The sequence below is a fragment of the Herpailurus yagouaroundi genome, unplaced genomic scaffold (genome assembly GCF_014898765.1).
Source record: "Herpailurus yagouaroundi ecotype Mexico unplaced genomic scaffold, PumYag 182, whole genome shotgun sequence".
In the NCBI taxonomy this organism is placed as follows: Eukaryota; Metazoa; Chordata; class Mammalia; order Carnivora; family Felidae; genus Herpailurus; species Herpailurus yagouaroundi.
In genome coordinates this window covers 60737236-60757741 of record NW_024412413.1, presented here as the reverse complement: position 1 = coordinate 60757741, position 20506 = coordinate 60737236, and the positions used below count along the sequence as shown (strand labels likewise).

At 34.6% G+C, this 20506-nt stretch overlaps 2 protein-coding genes across 2 annotated transcripts; both read left to right on the top strand.

Annotated features, from left to right (window-relative positions):
* The first annotated feature begins 847 nt into the window (after positions 1-847).
* Positions 848-1783, top strand: LOC121041110 (olfactory receptor 6C3). The gene has a single exon (XM_040491854.1). The coding sequence runs from the start codon at positions 848-850 to the stop codon at positions 1781-1783; it is 936 nt and encodes a 311-aa protein (XP_040347788.1).
* An 8488-nt stretch (positions 1784-10271) lies between these two features.
* Positions 10272-19188, top strand: LOC121040974 (olfactory receptor 6C3-like). The gene is given in 3 exon segments (XM_040491806.1): positions 10272-10354; positions 17955-18695; positions 18697-19188. Coding segments are annotated over 3 exon segments (1050 nt in total). The 5' UTR covers positions 10272-10288; the 3' UTR covers positions 18940-19188.
* The last annotated feature ends 1318 nt before the right edge of the window (positions 19189-20506 follow it).

Genomic DNA, 20506 nt, shown 5'->3' with positions numbered 1-20506 from the left:
TGTCCCTTTAAGCTCAAAAGTAAAAATGTTTCTATATGTACTTTTCTAGCAAGTCACAGAAGATGTCAAACATTAATGATTTCAATGGAATTACAAGACAAACCAGTGAGTGAGTATGTTCTGTTAAATAAAATAATTAGGTTATTTATTCAATCATATAGTAAATACATATGTATTATTACATAATATATAAATATAATGTTCTTACATAATCTTGAACTATACCAAAAATATTAATGTAGAAGTAAATCAATAATTAGTAATTTATAACCTATTTTACTTGTTAAGAAAGTTATTAATTGATTATTTATACCATACAAAGTATAATGGTTATTACTTTAACCATTCTAAATTTCACTTTTACCTTGTGATGGAATTAAGATTATCCATTTATGCTTCTAGGTAGTGGCATCCTTTAATAAATACTTGACAGAAAAGAAAGAAAATGCATATTTCTCTTAATTTTTCAAGATTGTAATGATTTGCATAAATTGGACAAAGCAAGAAGTACTGGTTTTATTTACCATTTCTCAATGATGATAAATCATCACTCTCAATGATGTGAGTTACTGTATGAAGATTTTCAAACTTCCGGTATATTTCAAATAAGAAAACTAGTAAATAAAGCAAAACTCACAAATGTGTATGAAAACTAAATGCAAACAATAGAGTTCAATTGAAAATAAGATCAGCATGGATTATAGCACATATTTTAGAATTGTATCGATGACGGTGATATTGATCATCATGAAATATATCTTTCATCTCCTCTCTTTAATACTCTTGCCACCTAAATATCTTTAAGAGAAGAAAAAGGAGAGCGAGACAGAGACAGAGAGACAGAGAAATGAACCACACAGTGATCACAGAGTTTGTCCTGCTTGGCCTTTCTGATGATCCTGACCTTCAGATTGTGATTTTCCTCTTCTTATTTATCACATACATATTAAGTGTCGCTGGAAACCTGACTATCATCACTCTAACCTTGGTGGACCCTCATCTACAGACACCAATGTATTTCTTCCTCCGAAACTTCTCTTTCTTAGAAATCTCATTTACAACTGTCTGTATTCCTAGATTTCTAGGAGCAATTATCACCAGGGATAAGACTATTTCCTTTAACAATTGTGCAGCCCAACTCTTTTTCTTTATTTTCATGGGGGTGACAGAATTTTACATTCTCACTGCCATGTCCTATGACCGCTACGTTGCCATCTGCAAGCCTCTGCATTACACCGCCATCATGAACAGGAAACTCTGCACCTGGCTTGTGCTCTGTGCGTGGCTGGGAGGGTTCCTGACCATTTTCCCACCCCTCATGCTTCTGCTCCAGCTGGATTACTGTGCTTCCAATGTCATTGATCACTTTGCATGTGACTATTTTCCCCTTTTACGACTGTCTTGTTCAGATACATGGTTTCTAGAAGTCATCGGTTTTTACTTTGCGTTGGTTGCTTTGCTATTCACTCTGGCGTTGGTGATTTTATCTTACATGTATATTATCAGAACTATTTTGAGAATCCCATCTGCCAGTCAGAGAAAAAAGGCTTTCTCCACATGTTCCTCTCATATGATTGTCATCTCCATCTCTTATGGAAGCTGTATATTCATGTACGCTAATCCCTCTGCAAAAGAAAGGGCATCATTGACCAAGGGAGTAGCTATTCTCAATACCTCTGTTGCCCCCATGCTGAACCCCTTCATTTACACTCTGAGAAACCAGCAAGTGAAGCAAGCCTTCAAAGATGTGGTCCATAAAGTAGTATTTTCTTCAAATAAATGAAATATTTATTTTGGCAAACAAAGGACATGCTAAAGTAGGTAAAATCTTAAAATTCCTAAATATCTGTATCTGTATGCTTGTTCCCATAGTCTCTTATATGCCACCTTACAGTTAACTTAATGTTTTGCCACTCCATTTCCACTTCCACACCCAGATTTCCCCAATGCATTGTTTACTCACTTGTTTTAAAATATGGTAAACTTTATTTCTCCTACAAAATTTTTTGGGTATGGAATTCTTTAAGACATACCCTATAACAGAATGTGAAAAACAGTTTTAATTCTATTAATAAAAAATCCCTCAAAAATACATATAACAGCATATCACACTTTGAATGTAGAGTTTCAAAATCAGTGTGTGATTTCTTTTGTGTTTTCAAGATATTCATTGGTAATTTCTTAACATTTAAAAATATACACTTCCTATATATCGTATGTTACATTCAGTCCTTAGAAGTAATATGTAGTAGTGAATTACACTTTGAATGTAGAGCTTTATATTTTGTGAAATTTAGTGTATATTATCAAGGAAAATATTGATCATGATATTGAGCACTATTTATAGAATTTCCAAGTTCTGTGTTATTTAAATATATATACATATACATATATATATATACATATATATATACACACACATATATATATTTGCTAAAAATTCAAAATGAATCCGATAAAACTAAAACACATGCCACTTTCCTAATTCATTGAGCATAATTTGTCAGTAGTGCATATATTTCTCCAGGGTCTGCTAATGAAGATTTCATTTGTTTGATTGGACCATTTTTCTCTGTTTCTTCACGTTCCTACTACCTTTTTATTGTTATGTATACATTTGAAAACACAACCATCTCTCACAGTCTTGTAAAACCAGATTTGTGCAGAGCAAGACCATCACCATTCAGTCCCCCTAGAGATTCTGGGGGCCTCTCAAGCCTTTTCTAAGGATGTGCATTCTCAGAATTTCACATGGATATTCCTAGTTAGATTTTACTCATTTTTTTGCTTTTGATGGAGCTTGTAATTTCTTTCTGAGCTCTGTTTCTGTCTGGGGTAACTCAGGTCCTGGAAGCAACAGCAGCCATGCAGATCCTTTTTGTTCTCAGCAGCCTAATAGTCACCTAGAGTATGTCAGGTTCCCTGAGGTAACAAACAAATGTTTTTATTTTACCTTCACTTATTCCTTCTGCAACACTCTTCCTTACTTTATGGAAATCTGACTTTGTGAATTATATTATTTTCCTTCTCTTTAAAGCATTTCTTTTAACATTTCCTTCAAGCTTGGAACACTGACAAAGCATACACGTAAGTTTCTGTTTGTCCAAGGAATTCTTTATCTCTTTGGGATTTTTTTTTGTTTTCTTTTGTTTTGTTGGATTTTTCATTCTCTGCTTATGCTACCTTTCTATTCTTGCATTCCATCTGCTTTATCCAGGAGAGCCCTTATCATATTAATCACAGTTGGTTTAAATTTCCAGTCTAATCATTCTAACACCTCTGTCATGTCTGGTTCTGAATCATTCTCTGCCTCTTCAAAACTTTTTTTTTTCCTTTTTAAGTCTGTACTGTTTTCTTGACAACCAGACATGATGCACTGGGTAAAAAGAACTGGAGCAAATAGCCTTTAGGGGCTGTGATAGGCATCGGGGGAGGGGAAGCATTCCACAGTCCTATGATTAGGTCTCAGTCTCTTAGTGAGCCCAGACCTCTGGACTGTGAACTTCGTAAGGGTTTCTCAGTTCTTTCTCCCCAGTTAAGTCAGACAGGAAACTTAGAGTGGGCTAGAGTTGGGTATTTTCCTCGTCCTACGTGGAAGGAGTTGGGTATTTCTCTCCCTGGGTCAGTTAAGCTCTGATAGTGTTCCAGCAGGTTAGTCTCTGGCCATCTAAGATTTCTGTGAGGGCAGGCTCTCTCAACAACAACACAGTGCTCTGGTGCATTTCAAAATGGTTCCTTTTCTCCTGCCCCTGACAGAAGCATGAGGTGATTTTTCTCTGACATTCACTATCTGAACCTGGTTGAGCTCCTGGAAGTATATCTCAATAATGGGATGGGGCCTCATATACCTTAGTCCCCCCAGAGCTTTTTTTTTTTTTTTTCAACGTTTTTTTTTATTTTTGGGACAGAGAGAGACAGAGCATGAACGGGGGAGGGGCAGAGAGAGAGGGAGACACAGAATCGGAAACAGGCTCCAGGCTCTGAGCCATCAGCCCAGAGCCTGACGCGGGGCTCGAACTCACGGACCGCGAGATCGTGACCTGGCTGAAGTCGGACGCTTAACCGACTGCGCCACCCACGCGCCCCCCCCCCCCCCGAGCTTTTAACTCTGTGTTTCCTCCCTGAACCTCCACAAATTATCAGTTTACTTCAGGTTTTCCTGTGCTGGCACTGGACCCTGTGGTAGGTTTGGCTCCCAAGTCTCTGTTCCCTTAAACGTTCACTTCTTGTGTTTATCTGTCTGATTTTCAATCTTAAGGACAGTGATTTGCCTTCCCTAAGGATACAAGAGAGCGGATTTTTCAATCTGTTCATCATTTTTCCTTATTGTTAGACTTGAGTGGTGATTTGCAACTCCTTACTTGCAGAACTGGAAACTGAAGGTGTCCTCTGTCTTCAAACACATTGTTTTTCCATTTAATCTCACATTTCCGTATGTTGGTTTCATGAGTATCAGTGCATATCAAGCCACTCCTTACAGAAACAGAAGGCTCCACATAATGTTTTATTTAATTCTCTAAAAACTTGCAAATTCATTGTTAATCTTATTTTATAAATGAAGAAAGGCCTTTAACAATTTTCAAAGATTGCAACATGAATAAATATCATAGCTTGCATTTGAACCTCTCTCTTGGACCTAGGATGCCATTTTAAAAATCTTTCTGGTAAACTGCCTCCCATTGGTGTTCTTGTATATCACAAGCACTTATATATCAATCAAAAAATATTTTTTTGAAAATTTTGAGCCCTAATGTAACAAAGTTTTGTATACATGAAAACGTGAGTAGAAATTAAAGAAATCTGTTAAAATAGCTTTTTTAATAGATATGCTGGTTATGCTGATTAGTTGTGATATGAATAATTAGATCATCAGCCCCAAATTACTTTGATCTCCAAATATAATTTTATTAGATATGAGGGTTGAATCAGAATAAATTAGAGTGTTTAACAAGCAAAGAATCACTATTCTGGGGAAACTTTTGATGAACATGTGATTCAACAGAAAGCTTAGAACATGTTGAAAGTGGACTTTTGTATAAATTCATGTTAGAAAAATGACTAAAAAATAATGGGATCAATAGGGCATATTACGTAGTATAATGTTGTAAGTTTGCTGATTAAAAACCGGCTTGGTGTAGTAGAAAAAGTTCTGAACTGAGAAACAGGTTACTTTGTTTATATCTGTCACAACATTTTCTGTCATCGGTTTACCCTTGATTTTGGTTATTATAGGACAGTGGGACTCGTATCTATTTTGATTCCATTTTATTCCCAGTTTTTTGTATACTATTTAAAGATAGCAGGTCCTGGAAAGATATTTGTTGAATGAAAACAAATAGTGCATGAGTCAACAAGCTTCTTTTTTTGCTGTTTCTAAAATGGACAAAAAGGAATCTGAATTGTAAAATCATGACACATTTCCAGATATTATGCTTTCATTAACTACAGGGTTAAACCCAGCACATCTTTCAAATGGGAAAGGACCTTCTGGATTGTAGATCCTTCTCAAGAATTAGCACCATTTCTATTTTGCAAGAATGATTCTTGGAAAATGTTGAAGAGTTCAATGAGTGTTTAATCCATATTTTTTCACGCCTTTCAATGGGAATCCAGGGAGCACTGAACTGTATCCCACTCTTTTTATTGCTCTGCATTCAGCATTTCTGAACAATTTATGTGATTCTACTAGCTTGGAGAGTCACTTTAATGGAGACATTTTAGTGTATGATAAAAATCTAATGTTTTCATGTAAGATTAAGTTGTCCCAGTATTTAACTCAGCAAGAAAAGAAGTGGGGGCCTCAATTTGTCAGAGAAATTCTGATTTAGGAAATTCAGGAGACCTCTCCCAAAAGCTTTGCAACGAAGTTATTTTCTCACTCAGATAATATGCAAAATATTCCATCCGTTTCTGGCTTACTTCACATGCCCTTTGTAACTCTTTGGGTATTATCACAAAAGTTTGCTGTTCCAATATTGGTGCAAATGTTGATAACATTTTTATAATCCCTTAGTGTACCTTCCTCTAAGCCCTTGTTGGCACATATGATTCACTGGAGTAATAGCCATGAGAGATAGGTATTTATGGTAGATAAAACATGTACCTATGCAGGTGAAAGTCCATATAGAATCTTTGTCCAGAAAGGCCAAAGCAACTCCAAACCTAGCTTGTCTTCACTATTTTTGCTCCCATAATTACAATGGAAAATGAGTAATAGAATATAAACTATGACTTTTAGGAATACTGAATCTCCTAACCTAAAACTGAAATAGTTGTCAATGTGGATTTTTATCATTTCAACCAGCTGATGCAGAACATTTGTATGACAAGTAGAGGTAAGGCTGTAAAGTTGAAGCCAATGAAAAATTTCCTTTTCTTAGCACTGATTCATTCATTCTTTTTTTTAATTTTTTTTAATGTTTATTTCTGAGACAGAGAGAGACAGAGCATGAGTGGGGGAGGGGCAGAGAGAGAGGGAGACACAGAATCATTACCTGAGCCAAAGTCGGTTGCTCAACCCACTGAGCCACCCAGGCACCCCTGATTCATTCTTAACTCAACTTTTCATCAGATCATATAGAAAAATTAGGGGTTGCTATTTCTTTCCGAATGTATCAAGGATTATGAAAAATGAGCATGTTACATTTCCTGTTTCTCATAATTTATTCCTTTATTAATTTTCAGAATTATTTTCTCTGAGTTTGGTCTCCCCCATTGAATACAGGTATTGAATACTAGGTAGCCCATGCTCAATTCTATCATTTAGTAGCTGTCTGACCTTGTTTATGTTATTTAACCTCTCTCATTGTCAGTTTCTTTTAACCAACACAGGATTATAAAAATTAGTAAATGAGGTAAGAACATACAGCGTTAGCAGTCTCTCACATGAGGGACTACAAAAACAGTTTTTGTTATTTTGCACTGGGGCTCTATTCCTCAAGTGTGATCATTGATTTTATTTTTAGGAATAATAAAGATACTAGTAACTGCTGTCTGGGAGTACATGCTATAAAATTTTTGTACAATTTAATTTTACTTTGTACTTAAATTAGCTCTATTTCCATAATATATTATTCTCATTTTAAAATTTAAAAAAAAATCTAAAACTCAGAGAGATTAAGTAACTTGTCCAAAGTTATAATACTATACTATAATGTAGCTAAGTTGCATTTTTAACTTTAAACTACTTAATTTCTCTTTGAGTGCAAAGCCCACAGGTTGCCCCAATAATACCATGCATTATATATTAATATTAAGTTCTGATGCCTTTGTTTTATAAGAAGTCCTTTCCCTTTTTAAATTGAAAATGATCTGCAAATATAGTTACCTGGTTAACAGACTGAGATAATCAGGGTTTAAGTAGAACACCTACCTATGAACACCTACAGATTTAGAAGTGATTTAGATGATTACTGTTTTCCTTCATTATTCCTATTCATATTGGTTGGTGCTCTGATCTGACTTGGGATTTAAATATCTCCTTTCTATTAGAATAAAAAAGCAAGGTCATATCTTTTTTTCAGAGGACTCAGGTAAACTGCATTCTGAACAAACTTTAGGAATACTCTAAGGCATTACTAAAATAATAATCCGAAAAAGAATCTAAATTGGTTCATCTTATGAGATTTTTTGCATTCAGTCACCATGAAGTTCTTACATGATATTAGATATCACCAAACATATGTCAAAAATGGAATGAATCATTCCAGAAAAAAAATAGTACTTGGTGTAAACCAATTACTCAAGGTATCAGATTAAACCAGCATTTTGCTCTCTACTTTGACAAATTGGCCTAACATACAGACCTATAACCAAGAAAAAGATTGTCAAGTGAGAGAGACACAGAGAATTGGAAAACTGCGTAGTAATGTTGTGGGTCCAAACTGCCTTGAGGATATACGCATTCACAACTTTTTTGGGAGTTTTAACTTGAGAGATTTCAGCACACATAGAGAATGCAGAATGATACAGTTAGTTTCCAACTAAATTGTGGAATTTAGGGAGACTCTAACCGTCTCTCCTAATTATTAAAACAAAACAAGGAAACGCAAGCTCTTATACCTTAATAGGTCTTTTTAAATTATTGCATTTAAGTTGGACATAGGAAGACACTATTCTCTTCTCAACAAAGCCATCCTTAAAAGTCATATGAAATGGCAGAGGTGTCCTAAAAGACATTTATTTAAATAAAATATTTAGTTGGTGCTTATTATTTTATTCGCATGCATCAGTTATTTCATTTAGCACAACAGCAAATGTTTATTCATTAAATAGGTTAATTTTCACTTTCATGAGCCACCCAACATAGTTCAACAAAGATACCCAAGATGGGTTAAAATTCATTGAAACAAAAAGGGGCAGGGAGCATACTAAATTTGTGATCATAAGTTACATGTGACGGGAAAGAAGAAATATGGACGAGTGGTCAGGAAGGAAAGCCTAAAATGATGTTTTAGATTCTTGGATAAATGTTTCATTACTCCACCAAAAACATCACAGAAATGGTTGAGAGATCAAAGGATCTATACAGCTATTAATTATAGAGGACTGTTAACCAAGAACAATGACCTTTATTTTTTGAAAGATTTTTTTAATGTTTCTTTTTGAGAGAGAGTGTGTGAGCAGGTGAGGGGCAGAGAGAAGAGGGTAGATCTGAAGCAGGCTCTGCTGACAGCACAGAGCTGCTGTGGTGCTCAAACTCATGAACTGTGAGATCAAGACCAACCCTAATTGAGCCACCCAGGCACCTCAAGAACAATGACCTAATTGAAATATCTATTATACACTTGAATTGCCATAAGTTTGTTTACAAAATATGTCATTATAATGTCTGTTTCCCCAAGTAAGTGCTCTTCAGCCTGTTTTCTCCAGTCCCTGAGAAATAACAAAAGAAATACTCATTTCTTGTGAAATCTCACACACTTTCCCAATAGCATTAGCACTATCCATCTTATCTGAAATTTACCTTCTAATCTACAGCAATATTTTTGGCTACACAGGGAAGTGAGTGAGAAGACAGCTCAAGCATGTAAGAGAAAAAAAAACAAAAAATTAACAGTATTAAGATGCATTATATACTACAAATCAACAATCTGACATCTTTAAACTAAATATTCTATTGCAAAACTTCTCTCAGGACACAGAACTGAAAACCTAACTATTTAATGAGAATGCCCAGAGTAAGGGATATGATAATGGACTAGTTCAATTCATTGAGGGAACTTTTAGCTTCTCTCTAAAATGCATTGATGATGATGATGATGATTATAATTCAGGAATAGAAACTAAAGGGATTTCATGTGCTATTTCCTTGATTATCCCAGGTGTTGACAAAATAAAGCTTCTACAAGTAAAGCCTAATGTACATAGAAAGAAAAATATAAAAATACTATACATGATAGAAAGCAGAATCTATATACAGAGAGAATACACTACAAGGTTTAGATGGAAGAAATTTTGAAGGAAAAAAGTTCTGTAGAAGATAATGTTTATTTTAGGTACTCATACAATTTTGCTTCCTTAGCCCGTGAAATATGTAAATCCAATCTACTAAATTTCTGCTCTGCCTTTTCCATATTCTGTACACTGTAGAATCTGAGGACATTAACATTATGGCAATGAATTCATTATCTGTGGCTTGAGATGAGGAGTAGGTGGTTGAAAGGAGAATGTGAGCCAGAATGAAAACAGAAATTTGTCACATTGTTAAAGATTTAACATCAATGACTTTCAAATTTTGGAGACCTCCCCATTTGAAGGATATTTTCCTGACACATCTGTCTTTCTGTATTTTACAAGTAAGTAATAATACAGAAAATTCAGTGAGAGGAATGAGAAAATGAGACGCTTTTATTGTGGTTGGAAAAAGGACAAGGAGTTTCCCAATAAGAAGGCAACCCTTGAGAGAAGTATCTGTGTCAACAGGCAGGATTTCTCTTCCAGTTATCAAACATTCAGAAAAACCTGGGTTAAAAATCCCTGTTTTCTCATTCAGGGTATATGACTCAGATAAGATTTTTAATAACTGTTTTAGATTCAGTTTCCAATCTGTAAAATAAGGATTTTAAGAAGAAACATTCTGTGTAAAATACAGAGTGTGCCGTATGGCAAAAACGTACTTTAAAACGTGTTACCTACTTTTATTAAGTTGTCTTAAAGATCTCCTAAATTAAATCAGTGTGGTATAATATGTTTACTTCCGGAGTCATATTCCAGCAGTATCCATGAATAATCTTCTAATCCTTCTATTTGTGTTTTTTCCCTCTAGATTATACAAGAGAAGAAAAATATGAGAAACCACACAGAAATAACAGAGTTTATCCTCCTGGGATTGTCAGATGACCCACAGCTTCAGGTGGTGATCTTTGTCTCTCTGCTCATCACCTACATGCTCAGCATCACTGGCAACCTGACCATTATCACCCTTACCCTGCTGGATTCCCACCTCCAGACCCCCATGTATTTCTTCCTCAGAAACTTCTCCTTATTAGAGGTTTCATTCACAACTGTCAGCATACCCAAGTTCCTGGGCACTATGATTACAGGAGATAAAACCATTTCCTTTAATGATTGTATGACTCAGTTTTTTTTTTTCATTCTCTTGGGAGTCACTGAATTTTGCCTTCTGGCCGCCATGTCCTATGACCGTTACATTGCCATCTGCAAACCTCTCCATTACATGACCATCATGAATCACAGAATCTGCATACTCCTTGTCTTTGCATCATGGCTAATGTCATTCTTAATCATATTCCCATTACTTATGCTGTTCATACAGCTTGATTACTGTAGGTCCAATATTATAGACCATTTTACCTGTGATTATTTCCCCTTACTACACCTTTCTTGTTCAGACACAAAATTCCTAGAGATTGTGGGTTTTTCCTGTGCTGTGCTTACTCTACTGTTCACTTTGGCATTAATAATTCTGTCCTACATATATATCATCAGAACAATTTTGAGGATTCCTTCTGCTAGTCAGAGGACAAAGGCCTTTTCCACCTGTTCTTCCCACATGATCGTCATCTCCATCTCCTATGGCAGCTGCATTTTCATGTATATTAATCCATCAGCAAAAGACAGAGTGTCTCTGAGCAAGGGAGTTGCTGTGCTAAACACCTCAGTGGCCCCCATGCTGAACCCTTTTATTTACAGCCTAAGGAATCAGCAAGTCAGGCGAGCCTTCATGGACAGGGCAAGAAAGATTGTATTCTTCTCACGAAAATGAAAAAAATTTAAAGTACCGTCATAAATTAAAAGCATAATGAAGAATAGTTAAAAATAGGGCCCCTCAAAAATCTATTAAATACACATAGCCTCACTGGAGTTATTTTTCATTGCTTCTATTTCTATTGCCAGCAGTTTACTGAGGATATTTGAATATATATTTTTTTTTTCTATTCAAATTCCATCTCTCTTTCATTCATTTCCCCACCTTTGAGCGAGTCTTTCCACTCTGTACCTATGAGCTTGGCCTCAGTTCCTTCTTTTAGTTTTAAATTCCAGTTTTTCCACAGTAATTCTTAGAGAATTAAGAGACAGAAAAAGACAGAGCAAGAGCATCGGGGAGAAAGCTGTGTTTTATAATTTCATCAGGAAATACTCTTTTTAGAAATTCAGAAAATATTCAATCAAGTTTAACATTATTTTATATCTACTATACAAAGACTATAAATACAGCTTGGCAGTCTTATTAGAATATTGCAGGTACTATCCTCTCCATATGATAGCACTATTAGTAATTATATAAGACACAGTACCACTGAAAGAGAAATGTAATTATATATATTTTGAGAAATCAAAAAACATCTTTCATTACCCAGTTTACGATTTTCTGTGCCAAATAATTTATCAATTTAAAACATAATTAGGAAAATTTGAATTAATCCCTTTTTTTTTTTTTTGGAATTCCATAATTATCAGATACACAATACCAGTTCTTCAAAAAAAAAAAAAAAAACCTGAAGAAATAAATATTCCTAGATACCAGATATGACTACATATGGTTCAGGGGTATATTTTAACAAGTGCTTAATCTTAAACTGCTCTTTTTGATAATCAATGGCTAAGAGTTATAACTTTCTCTTATCTTTACTGGCTATTCTGATATAACAGTTTATAGGAACAATTCATTTAAGTGCAAATAATGCCTTCTTTATTTCATAATATACTTTGTTCGTAATATATATATTTTGTTCATAGAAAACTTATTTAACAAAAATCTATTACAAGCCCACCATCACTGCTCTTATTCTGCACTCCACTGACAGTTCTATCCAGGGCATTAGCACAAGAATAATAAATACATTCAAAACTACTGGAAAAGGAGAAACAAATAAATCTTTCTTTGCAAAGAACATTATTTTCCTCCTATGTCCTTACTGCATTTACACTAAATGTTTCTTAACCATGACATACTCCCCTCCCCGATATCTGCATGGGATAGGCCAGACATCCACATTTCCCCTCAATAAGGCCCACCCCAATGACGCTATTTAAAATTTAATGGCTCCCCACTTCCAAGGTTTTTAAATTTTCTCTTCCTTTACAAAACATTGATTAATTTACAAGAGGCCATATAATGTACTAATCAATCATGTCCATTGCTTATTGTCCGTCTCACACCCCTCCCTCACCCCATGAAAGCAGGGATCTCTGTTCACTTTGTAGACACAATGATGTGTTCCGGCAGTGCTGTGCTGGGACCTGCCTTTACACTTCCCAACAGCCAACTGTGCTTGTGTCTCCTCAATTCTGCATTCAGAAAGGCCACATCACCTGCCAGGGTGCAAGACTTTACATGTTAAAAATTGATAAACTCTACCGATGGGCTCCTCACCTCCACTCGCTGAGGCAGCGGTTAAACATTTACTGGAAGTCACTATTCCTCCTCATTTAGAACATGTGTCTGCCATGTAGTGGGTATTCAATAAATATTTTTTGAATAAATAAGTTTAAATAATGTAGAATGGCTCCAGTGTCCTAGCAATCAGAGCACTAACTATTTTGTCCAACAGAAACACATGCTATTTATATAATAATGTACATGACACTGACTTAGCTTTTAAAACAATGTTCAAATAAAATGTGTATATCATAACTAGGGGCGCCTGGGTGGCGCAGTCGGTTAAGCGTCCGACTTCAGCCAGGTCACGATCTCGCGGTCCGTGAGTTCGAGCCCCGCGTCAGGCTCTGGGCTAATGGCCCAGAGCCTGGAGCCTGTTTCCGATTCTGTGTCTCCCTCTCTCTCTGCCCCTCCCCTGTTCATGCTCTGTCTCTCTCTGTCTCAAAAATAAAACGTTGAAAAAAAAATTTTTTTTAAAAAATGTGTATATCATAACTAGACAACGTTGAATGAGAAAGAAATAATTGAATATTTCTAATGCATTTGATGTTCATTTTCTTTTATTTTACATTAGACCATCTAAAAACTACATACAAATTTATTTCTTTGACTTTTCATGAAGTCAATGATAACACTTCTTATTAAGATTTTCCTACTGAGCTTTCTAATAGTAGGAATTCCCATGATGCAAACCCTTATTTTCCTCATAGAAAAATTCTTATAACTATTTGGGATACACCAAGAAATGTATGAAATCCAACATCATCTGTCAGTTGATACACTTCTGAAATTATAAATTCAACTTATAGAATAATAGGTCAATTAACTGATAGTATTCAGTAAATGGGAGATCAATCACACATCCTGCAGGGGCAGGATAGCTTACCTAAAAAGGATGTTAATATATCACTGAAAATAATTAGTTATATACACTGGAATTATTTAGTAATATGATGTCAGTTCAGGCTTTCAGAGAAAGTCTTTAATAATTTTTTTTAAATTTACTTTATGGAGAGAAAGCAAGAGGCGGGGAGGGACAGAGGGAGAGAATCCCAAGCAGGCTCTGTGCTCAGCATATAGCCCAAAGTGGGGCTTGATCCCTTGGCCCTGAGATCATGACCCTAGCCAAAATCAAGTCTCAACTGACTGAGCCACCCAGGCTCAGAACTCTATGAGAGGTCCTTCTAAGAAAGTCTTAAATTATTTGGATCCCTTAACCACTTGATTTAATAAATTTTATTTTATGATTTTGAACATGTTACAGTAAAATATTATTTGTAACTGTAGGAGAGTGAAACCTGGTAGCTGAACAATGTTTCATTGGCCTTAAACATAGTCACTCATCAACCTCACAAGACATGAAGGTAATGGACACATTATTAAAAACCTGATGTCCTAGTATCTTTTGGATAGGTAGCAGGTATAATCAGCCTTAACTAAAAGTAAATTGTGAGGAAGTCCAGAGAAAAGCTAGACAGCTATTAGGAACTAGGAATAAAACAATAATGTAAGAACGTAAGAGACTGAGAGAATGATCAAGGAAGAAAGACAGGCAATTCAGCATCTAGGAGTCTCAGAAAAGATGTGGAGAAGAAACCTGTCTAATAGGATATTTCAAATGAAGTGCAGTGCTTTGTGAGATAGAAACTCACTTCCTTTTCCTGTAAGAAAATCAATGAAGACTGCATTGTTCACAAACACACAAGTGATGGTCAGCAGACACTTAGCTAACTTCTTTCTACTTCAGAGTCTTTACCTGAATAATAGCACTGACCTCAGAGGGTTTTGTGTTGTCTGCTTGTTTAAAAAACTTGAGATAATTTAAGTGTATGGTCAGCACCTGGTAATCAATAAAAGCTCAAAACAAAACAGAATCACTATTTGGAAACAAAAATAAAGGCAAAGGAATAGAATTTTCATAAGTAGAAAATCAGTTTCACTATCTCTATTGAAATATATTGAATGAATATTTTCAATTACTGTTTTAATATGTATCAATTATAAACTCAACGCATCTCAGGGTGCGTGGGTGGCTCAGTTGGTTAAGCGACCAACTCTTGGTTTTGGCTCAGGCCATGATCTCATGGTTCATGAGCTCGAACCCTGTGTTAGGCTCTGTGCTGACAGAGCAGAGCCTGCTTGGGATTCTCTCTCTCTCCCTCTCTCTCTGCCCCTCCCCTGCTCACGATCTCTCTCTCAAAATAAATAAATATTTTAAAAAATAAATAAATTCAACACATCTCAGCATCTATATATTGTTCTATGTGTTAGCTAGTTGGTTGTTCATCCTTTCTCACTACTTTCTTTTGTCCCACTTTCAAATTTTCTCATCTTTCAATCCTGCATGTTATCTGCATTTCTGGAATTAATGCATGCATGTTTTATGCCCACATTTTTAACTGAAGAAAATAAAGATAAGTCATCAAATGTGAAATTATATTACATATGTGTACATATATGTGTACATTACATATATGATATTCAAATATCGTATTCTTCTAGTAATGAAAAAAAAATCTCTCATTGAAGAAAATGTGAAAATAAACAAGTTAAAAATATTTGATGCCGGATTCCCAGATATTTATTTTACTGGTTCAAAAATATTCTCACAACAAAAAGATGCCATATGCACAAATATAAACCAGTATTTAATGGAAGTAAATAACATAATGGAAGAAAGTAGTCAAAAGGTAATAAAAGCCACATTAGCGGAAGCTATGGGAAGGGTTTCCCTAAATTCAAAGGCCCAATACAGGGATAAACCTTCTCATGTCTTTAATTGGTTGTCCATTTCAGAAGGCAATCAACTCACACTAGAAATCCACAGCAGTGTTTTCTACCATTTCATTCTGCTAAAGAATTCTTCTCGGGGTTGCCAGAATTCAAAGGATATACGGGCACCAATTCTACTGAGGAAAAGTCCAAAGTTTCTGGAAGAAAAATGTGACTTCCTTGTATAATCAGAAGGGTGAAATTCCAAGTCAAGCTCCCACACATTCATTATAATGTTGTCTGCACATTTGCCTATAAGTTTGCTTTTTATATTTTTTAATCAATATTTATAAAAATGATTCACCCCTATCTTTAATGATTCTTCTCCTTGGCACTCAGTTTACTTAATCAATTCCCCTGGGCCAACAAAAAGGCACATAAAATAAGTCCAGTTCCATGTGTATGGCATGCATAGAGAAGAACATTCCTTATTTTCTGTTCTTCAAAACAGCATTTGCAGGAAAATATAGCAGTCCCTGAACCTAAGGAAAATACTACTTAGGTTTTATAGATGCATAATCATAGAATTACAAACTATTGATTTTAAATGTTTACACGAATAGAAAGAAAAATGATTTAATAAATCATGTTTTGTACTCTATGAAAAGAGGCAAATGGAAGAGTACTTTACTAGTCAACCCAGGAGTAAGTGAATTAGTACATGGAGCTTGATAAGAGATGAAAAGCCAGAATGAGTTGTATTATGTTTTCAGAAATTCATAGCATCAGTAATGAAGGATATTGTGAGTCACATATAACTAATCTAGCAACAAAGAGAATTACGATCCTTAAAACCATGACAAAGCTAAATCAGTATACTTGTTTGTTTTAAAAATCAATATGCTTGTTTTGAGAGCACAATAGAAACTAAATCTTTTGCTAATTCAATTTAGCAGCTCTGAAATTATGTAAATGTTTAAGCAAATCAGATGATAAAATCTGAGATTAAATCATCAAGAAGACCAAGAAGTAAGTCAATTTTTTATTCTTCAATATATATACCTTCATTTTATTCAAATGTCTTTAAAAATATTATTTGTATATGTTTGTGGATTCAAAAATCTTTCAATATTAAAAGTTAAATAATTGTTTACTACCAAGAGACTATTAATAAAATGCTAAAGAAGGAACACAGAAATCAATCCTGGCTTGTTCTTTCTTTCTAACTTGAAATCGTGGTCTGTTATAAAAATACAATTTTTTTTATTCCCTATTGGATCTTTCATACTTTCCCTTTTAAGAGTTACCATTTCTTAGAATAAAAAACTGTTTTCCTAGTTTAATATTTCTAATTGCTTATTTTTTGTGTTAAATTCAAGTGCAAATATACTTATTACATTTAATTTTAAAGGTAGATCTGTATTATAATCATTTTTGTTACATAAATTATGTTGGGTGGGGGATAGGCATTAAGGAGACCACTTGCTGGGATGAGCAGTGGATGTTATATGTAAGTAATGAATAACTAAATTCTACTTCTGAAATCATTATTACACTATATGTTAAGTAACTGGAATTTCATTAAAAATTTAAAAATTAAAAAAAAAATTCCCAATTGGAAAGGTTATCTGTTTCCCAGTAAATGCTATACTGATCACCTACTTGTTCATTTTCCATGACAATACTGTAAAAGAACAAAAAAAAGAATTCTACATTGTATGAATTAAACTATTTCTAGGCTATAATTATGTTAGTAATAGAAGAAGACTGCCTTCTTGTCCTTCTGGACTTTTATGGGAAAAGGATTTAAAAAGATAAGAAAAGGGTAGCATCAACCAAACCTTTAAGAAAGTAACAAGAGAATGCGAACAAAACATTCCCATGGATAAACTTGTGCGGTGATTACTATGGTGACAAGTTGTTTAACCTTGTGAGAGTTCCCTCAACTATGTGGGCTTCAAAATAGAAAATGTGGAGATAGCCTAAAGGGCCCCTGTAAGATTTCAAACTCTATATTTAGATTATCCATAATCCAGACTAGTTTTATAGTACTGAGGAAAAGAAAAGATCAATCAGAATATTTTCATGGTTTTATAAGAAAGAGAATGATTAGAAGCTTAATCTTAAAGAAACATTAGAAGAAATAGCTTCTGCTTAAATGCTAGCAAAAGACATTTTTTTTTAATCCATGGCCTGTGATTGTGTACACTCAACAATAAAAGATCAATCTTTAACTTCAGATCATGTTACTACTTGAATGTAAGGTCCAACAGAAATTGGACAGAGTTGCTGAAGGGGAATATGTGTTTTTGGCTTTCATAGATTATTCATCATCATGGATATTTTAAGATTTTATATCCTATCCTCAATCTTCTTTTAACTCTTTTATTTTCTATAGGGGAACATACATTCTCTGTTCAAAAGTGGGGAAAAAGGATCAGCGATGAAAAACCACACAGTACCCAAAGAATTCATTCTTCTAGGGCTATCTGATGACCCAGAGCTCCAGACTGTGATTTTTCTCTTTTTAATTATCACATATATATTAAGTGTCACTGGAAATCTGACCATCATCACTCTCACCTTGGTGGATTCCCATCTACAGACCCCTATGTATTTCTTCCTCAGGAACTTCTCTGTATTAGAAATATCCTTTACAACTGTCTGTATTCCTAGGTTTCTGGGCACAATTATCACCAGAGACAAATCTATTTCATACAATAATTGTACAGCTCAGTTGTTTTTCTTCATCTTCATGGGTATAACTGAGTTTTATCTTCTCACTGCCATGTCCTATGATCGCTATGTAGCCATCTGTAAACCCCTACATTATGCAACCATCATGAACAAAAGAGTCTGCATTTTACTTGTCTTTTGTGCTTGGCTGGCAGGATTCTTAAATATCTTCCCACCAGTTATTCTTTTTCTCCAGTTAGATTACTGTGGCTCCAATGTCATCGATCACTTTGCTTGTGACTATTTTCCCCTCTTGCAGTTATCTTGCTCAGACACATGGCTCCTAGAAGTGATTGGCTTTTACTCTGCAATAGTCATACTGCTTTTCACTTTGGCATTAATAATTCTATCCTACATGTTCATCATCAGAACAATTCTGAAACTGCCTTCCGCCAGTCAGAGAAAAAAAGGCATTTTCTACGTGTTCCTCTCACATGATTGTCATTTCCATCTCTTATGGAAGCTGCATATTCATGTATGCCAACCCTTCCGCAAAACAGAAGGCATCATTGACCAAAGGAGTAGCCATTCTGAATACCTCTGTGGCTCCTATGATGAATCCATTTATATATACCCTGAGGAACCAGCAAGTAAAGCAAGCCTTTAAGGATACTGTCCACAAGGTTATGTTTTTCTCCAGTAATTGAAGGCATTAGTAGCATTACAAGAATGAAGTGCTTGGAAATGCTTTCTGTTATTCACACTTTCTCAAAACTCCCTTTCCTTTACTCGAGTTATGTGTTTTCCCCTTTTTTTCCATCCCCCTATTACAATTTCCCAATCATGGAACTCAATAAATTTGATAATGTGAATACCGTGTCAGAATTTTCTGTACATTCAAAAGTTTTATTCAAATGTATTTGAATGAAGTAATAAAATTGGGTTGATGATTATGATTTTGAATGGGAGTGGTTTGATTTTGAAGAGACATGGGCTTTAGGTTGATGGTAAGTGTGTAGGAGTACATGCAGATTTCTGAACTTTTCATTCTTACTAATAGAAATGAATGTCATTAGAAAATTTTGATTCTATTTGTCACTTCCATGAAATCAAATGAACACAACCATTAGGGATTGGAAATAATATATAAATATCTACTTAAATATTTTAAAAGTTAGAAACATACATATTAAAAAATCTTTATAATATTACTCATAGTGCTAATGAGGAGAAGAAAGAGAGACGGGGTAGAAGGCAATATAAGATTTTTCAGCAATTCCTACACCCAAAATCTATTGTTTTCTTTGTATTAACTCATTTAATCCTGACAACAACCTTATGATGTACTTTCAATTACTATTCTCTTTTAGTTAGAGGTATTTTTCTTTACGTAGATCAAATACCTCCAAAAATTAAAAACTGGGTAGAGAACAGGCAACGTAAAACATAGCAAATGTATAAAATGTATGAAACTATGATAAACTGGTAAAAGTTCATCTTTCTGGAGATCTGAGTTTTAATTGTCGCATCTAGAATCGACCTCAGGGTTTTTGGAAGTACGGAACAGAAATAACATCTGTTGACAATATTCTACACACTTTTCTTTGTATTAAGCAAATCACATGAAGTATTTATTTTACAAAAACTCTTTGAAAATGAACATTATTGTTCCTAATTTATAGGTGAACAAACACAATGAAATTGAGGTTGAGACTTCAATGTTACAGAGATTGCAGCTTTCAGAACTGGGATGTAAATCACTTTTCTTTCATCTCAAAATCCAGACCACTGGGTTACTTTCATTTCACATTGAATTTCACATGTAATAATTTATGAACAAAAGTTCATAGTCAATATTAGAATTGTTAAATTAAAGGACTTTTTAATGTGTGATGAACTCCAGGTTTTTCTTACTTATGGCAGGCACTGGGGATATAATAATGAAAAAGATTGATTATTGCCCTAAATTATCTCAAATTCTAGTGGGGGAGAAAAACAACATATAATTAAAATTTAATTTGATAAATGCAGCAGCTTAGGCCTAAGTAACCTATAGGCCAGGTGATGTTATCATCATCAAAGAAAATGGCAGTTTTCCTGCCTTTTCTCTTAGCACAATTACAGTCAACTTCACAATAATTGCTAAATGTTGGTTCTTTTTAACCCTAAAGTCACATGCATAAGATAAAACTTGCCCGCTTTGGCTGTCATCTTAGTTTCCCTTTTATTTCTTGGTCATTAGCATATATGTTATACACAAAGTCACATTATTTC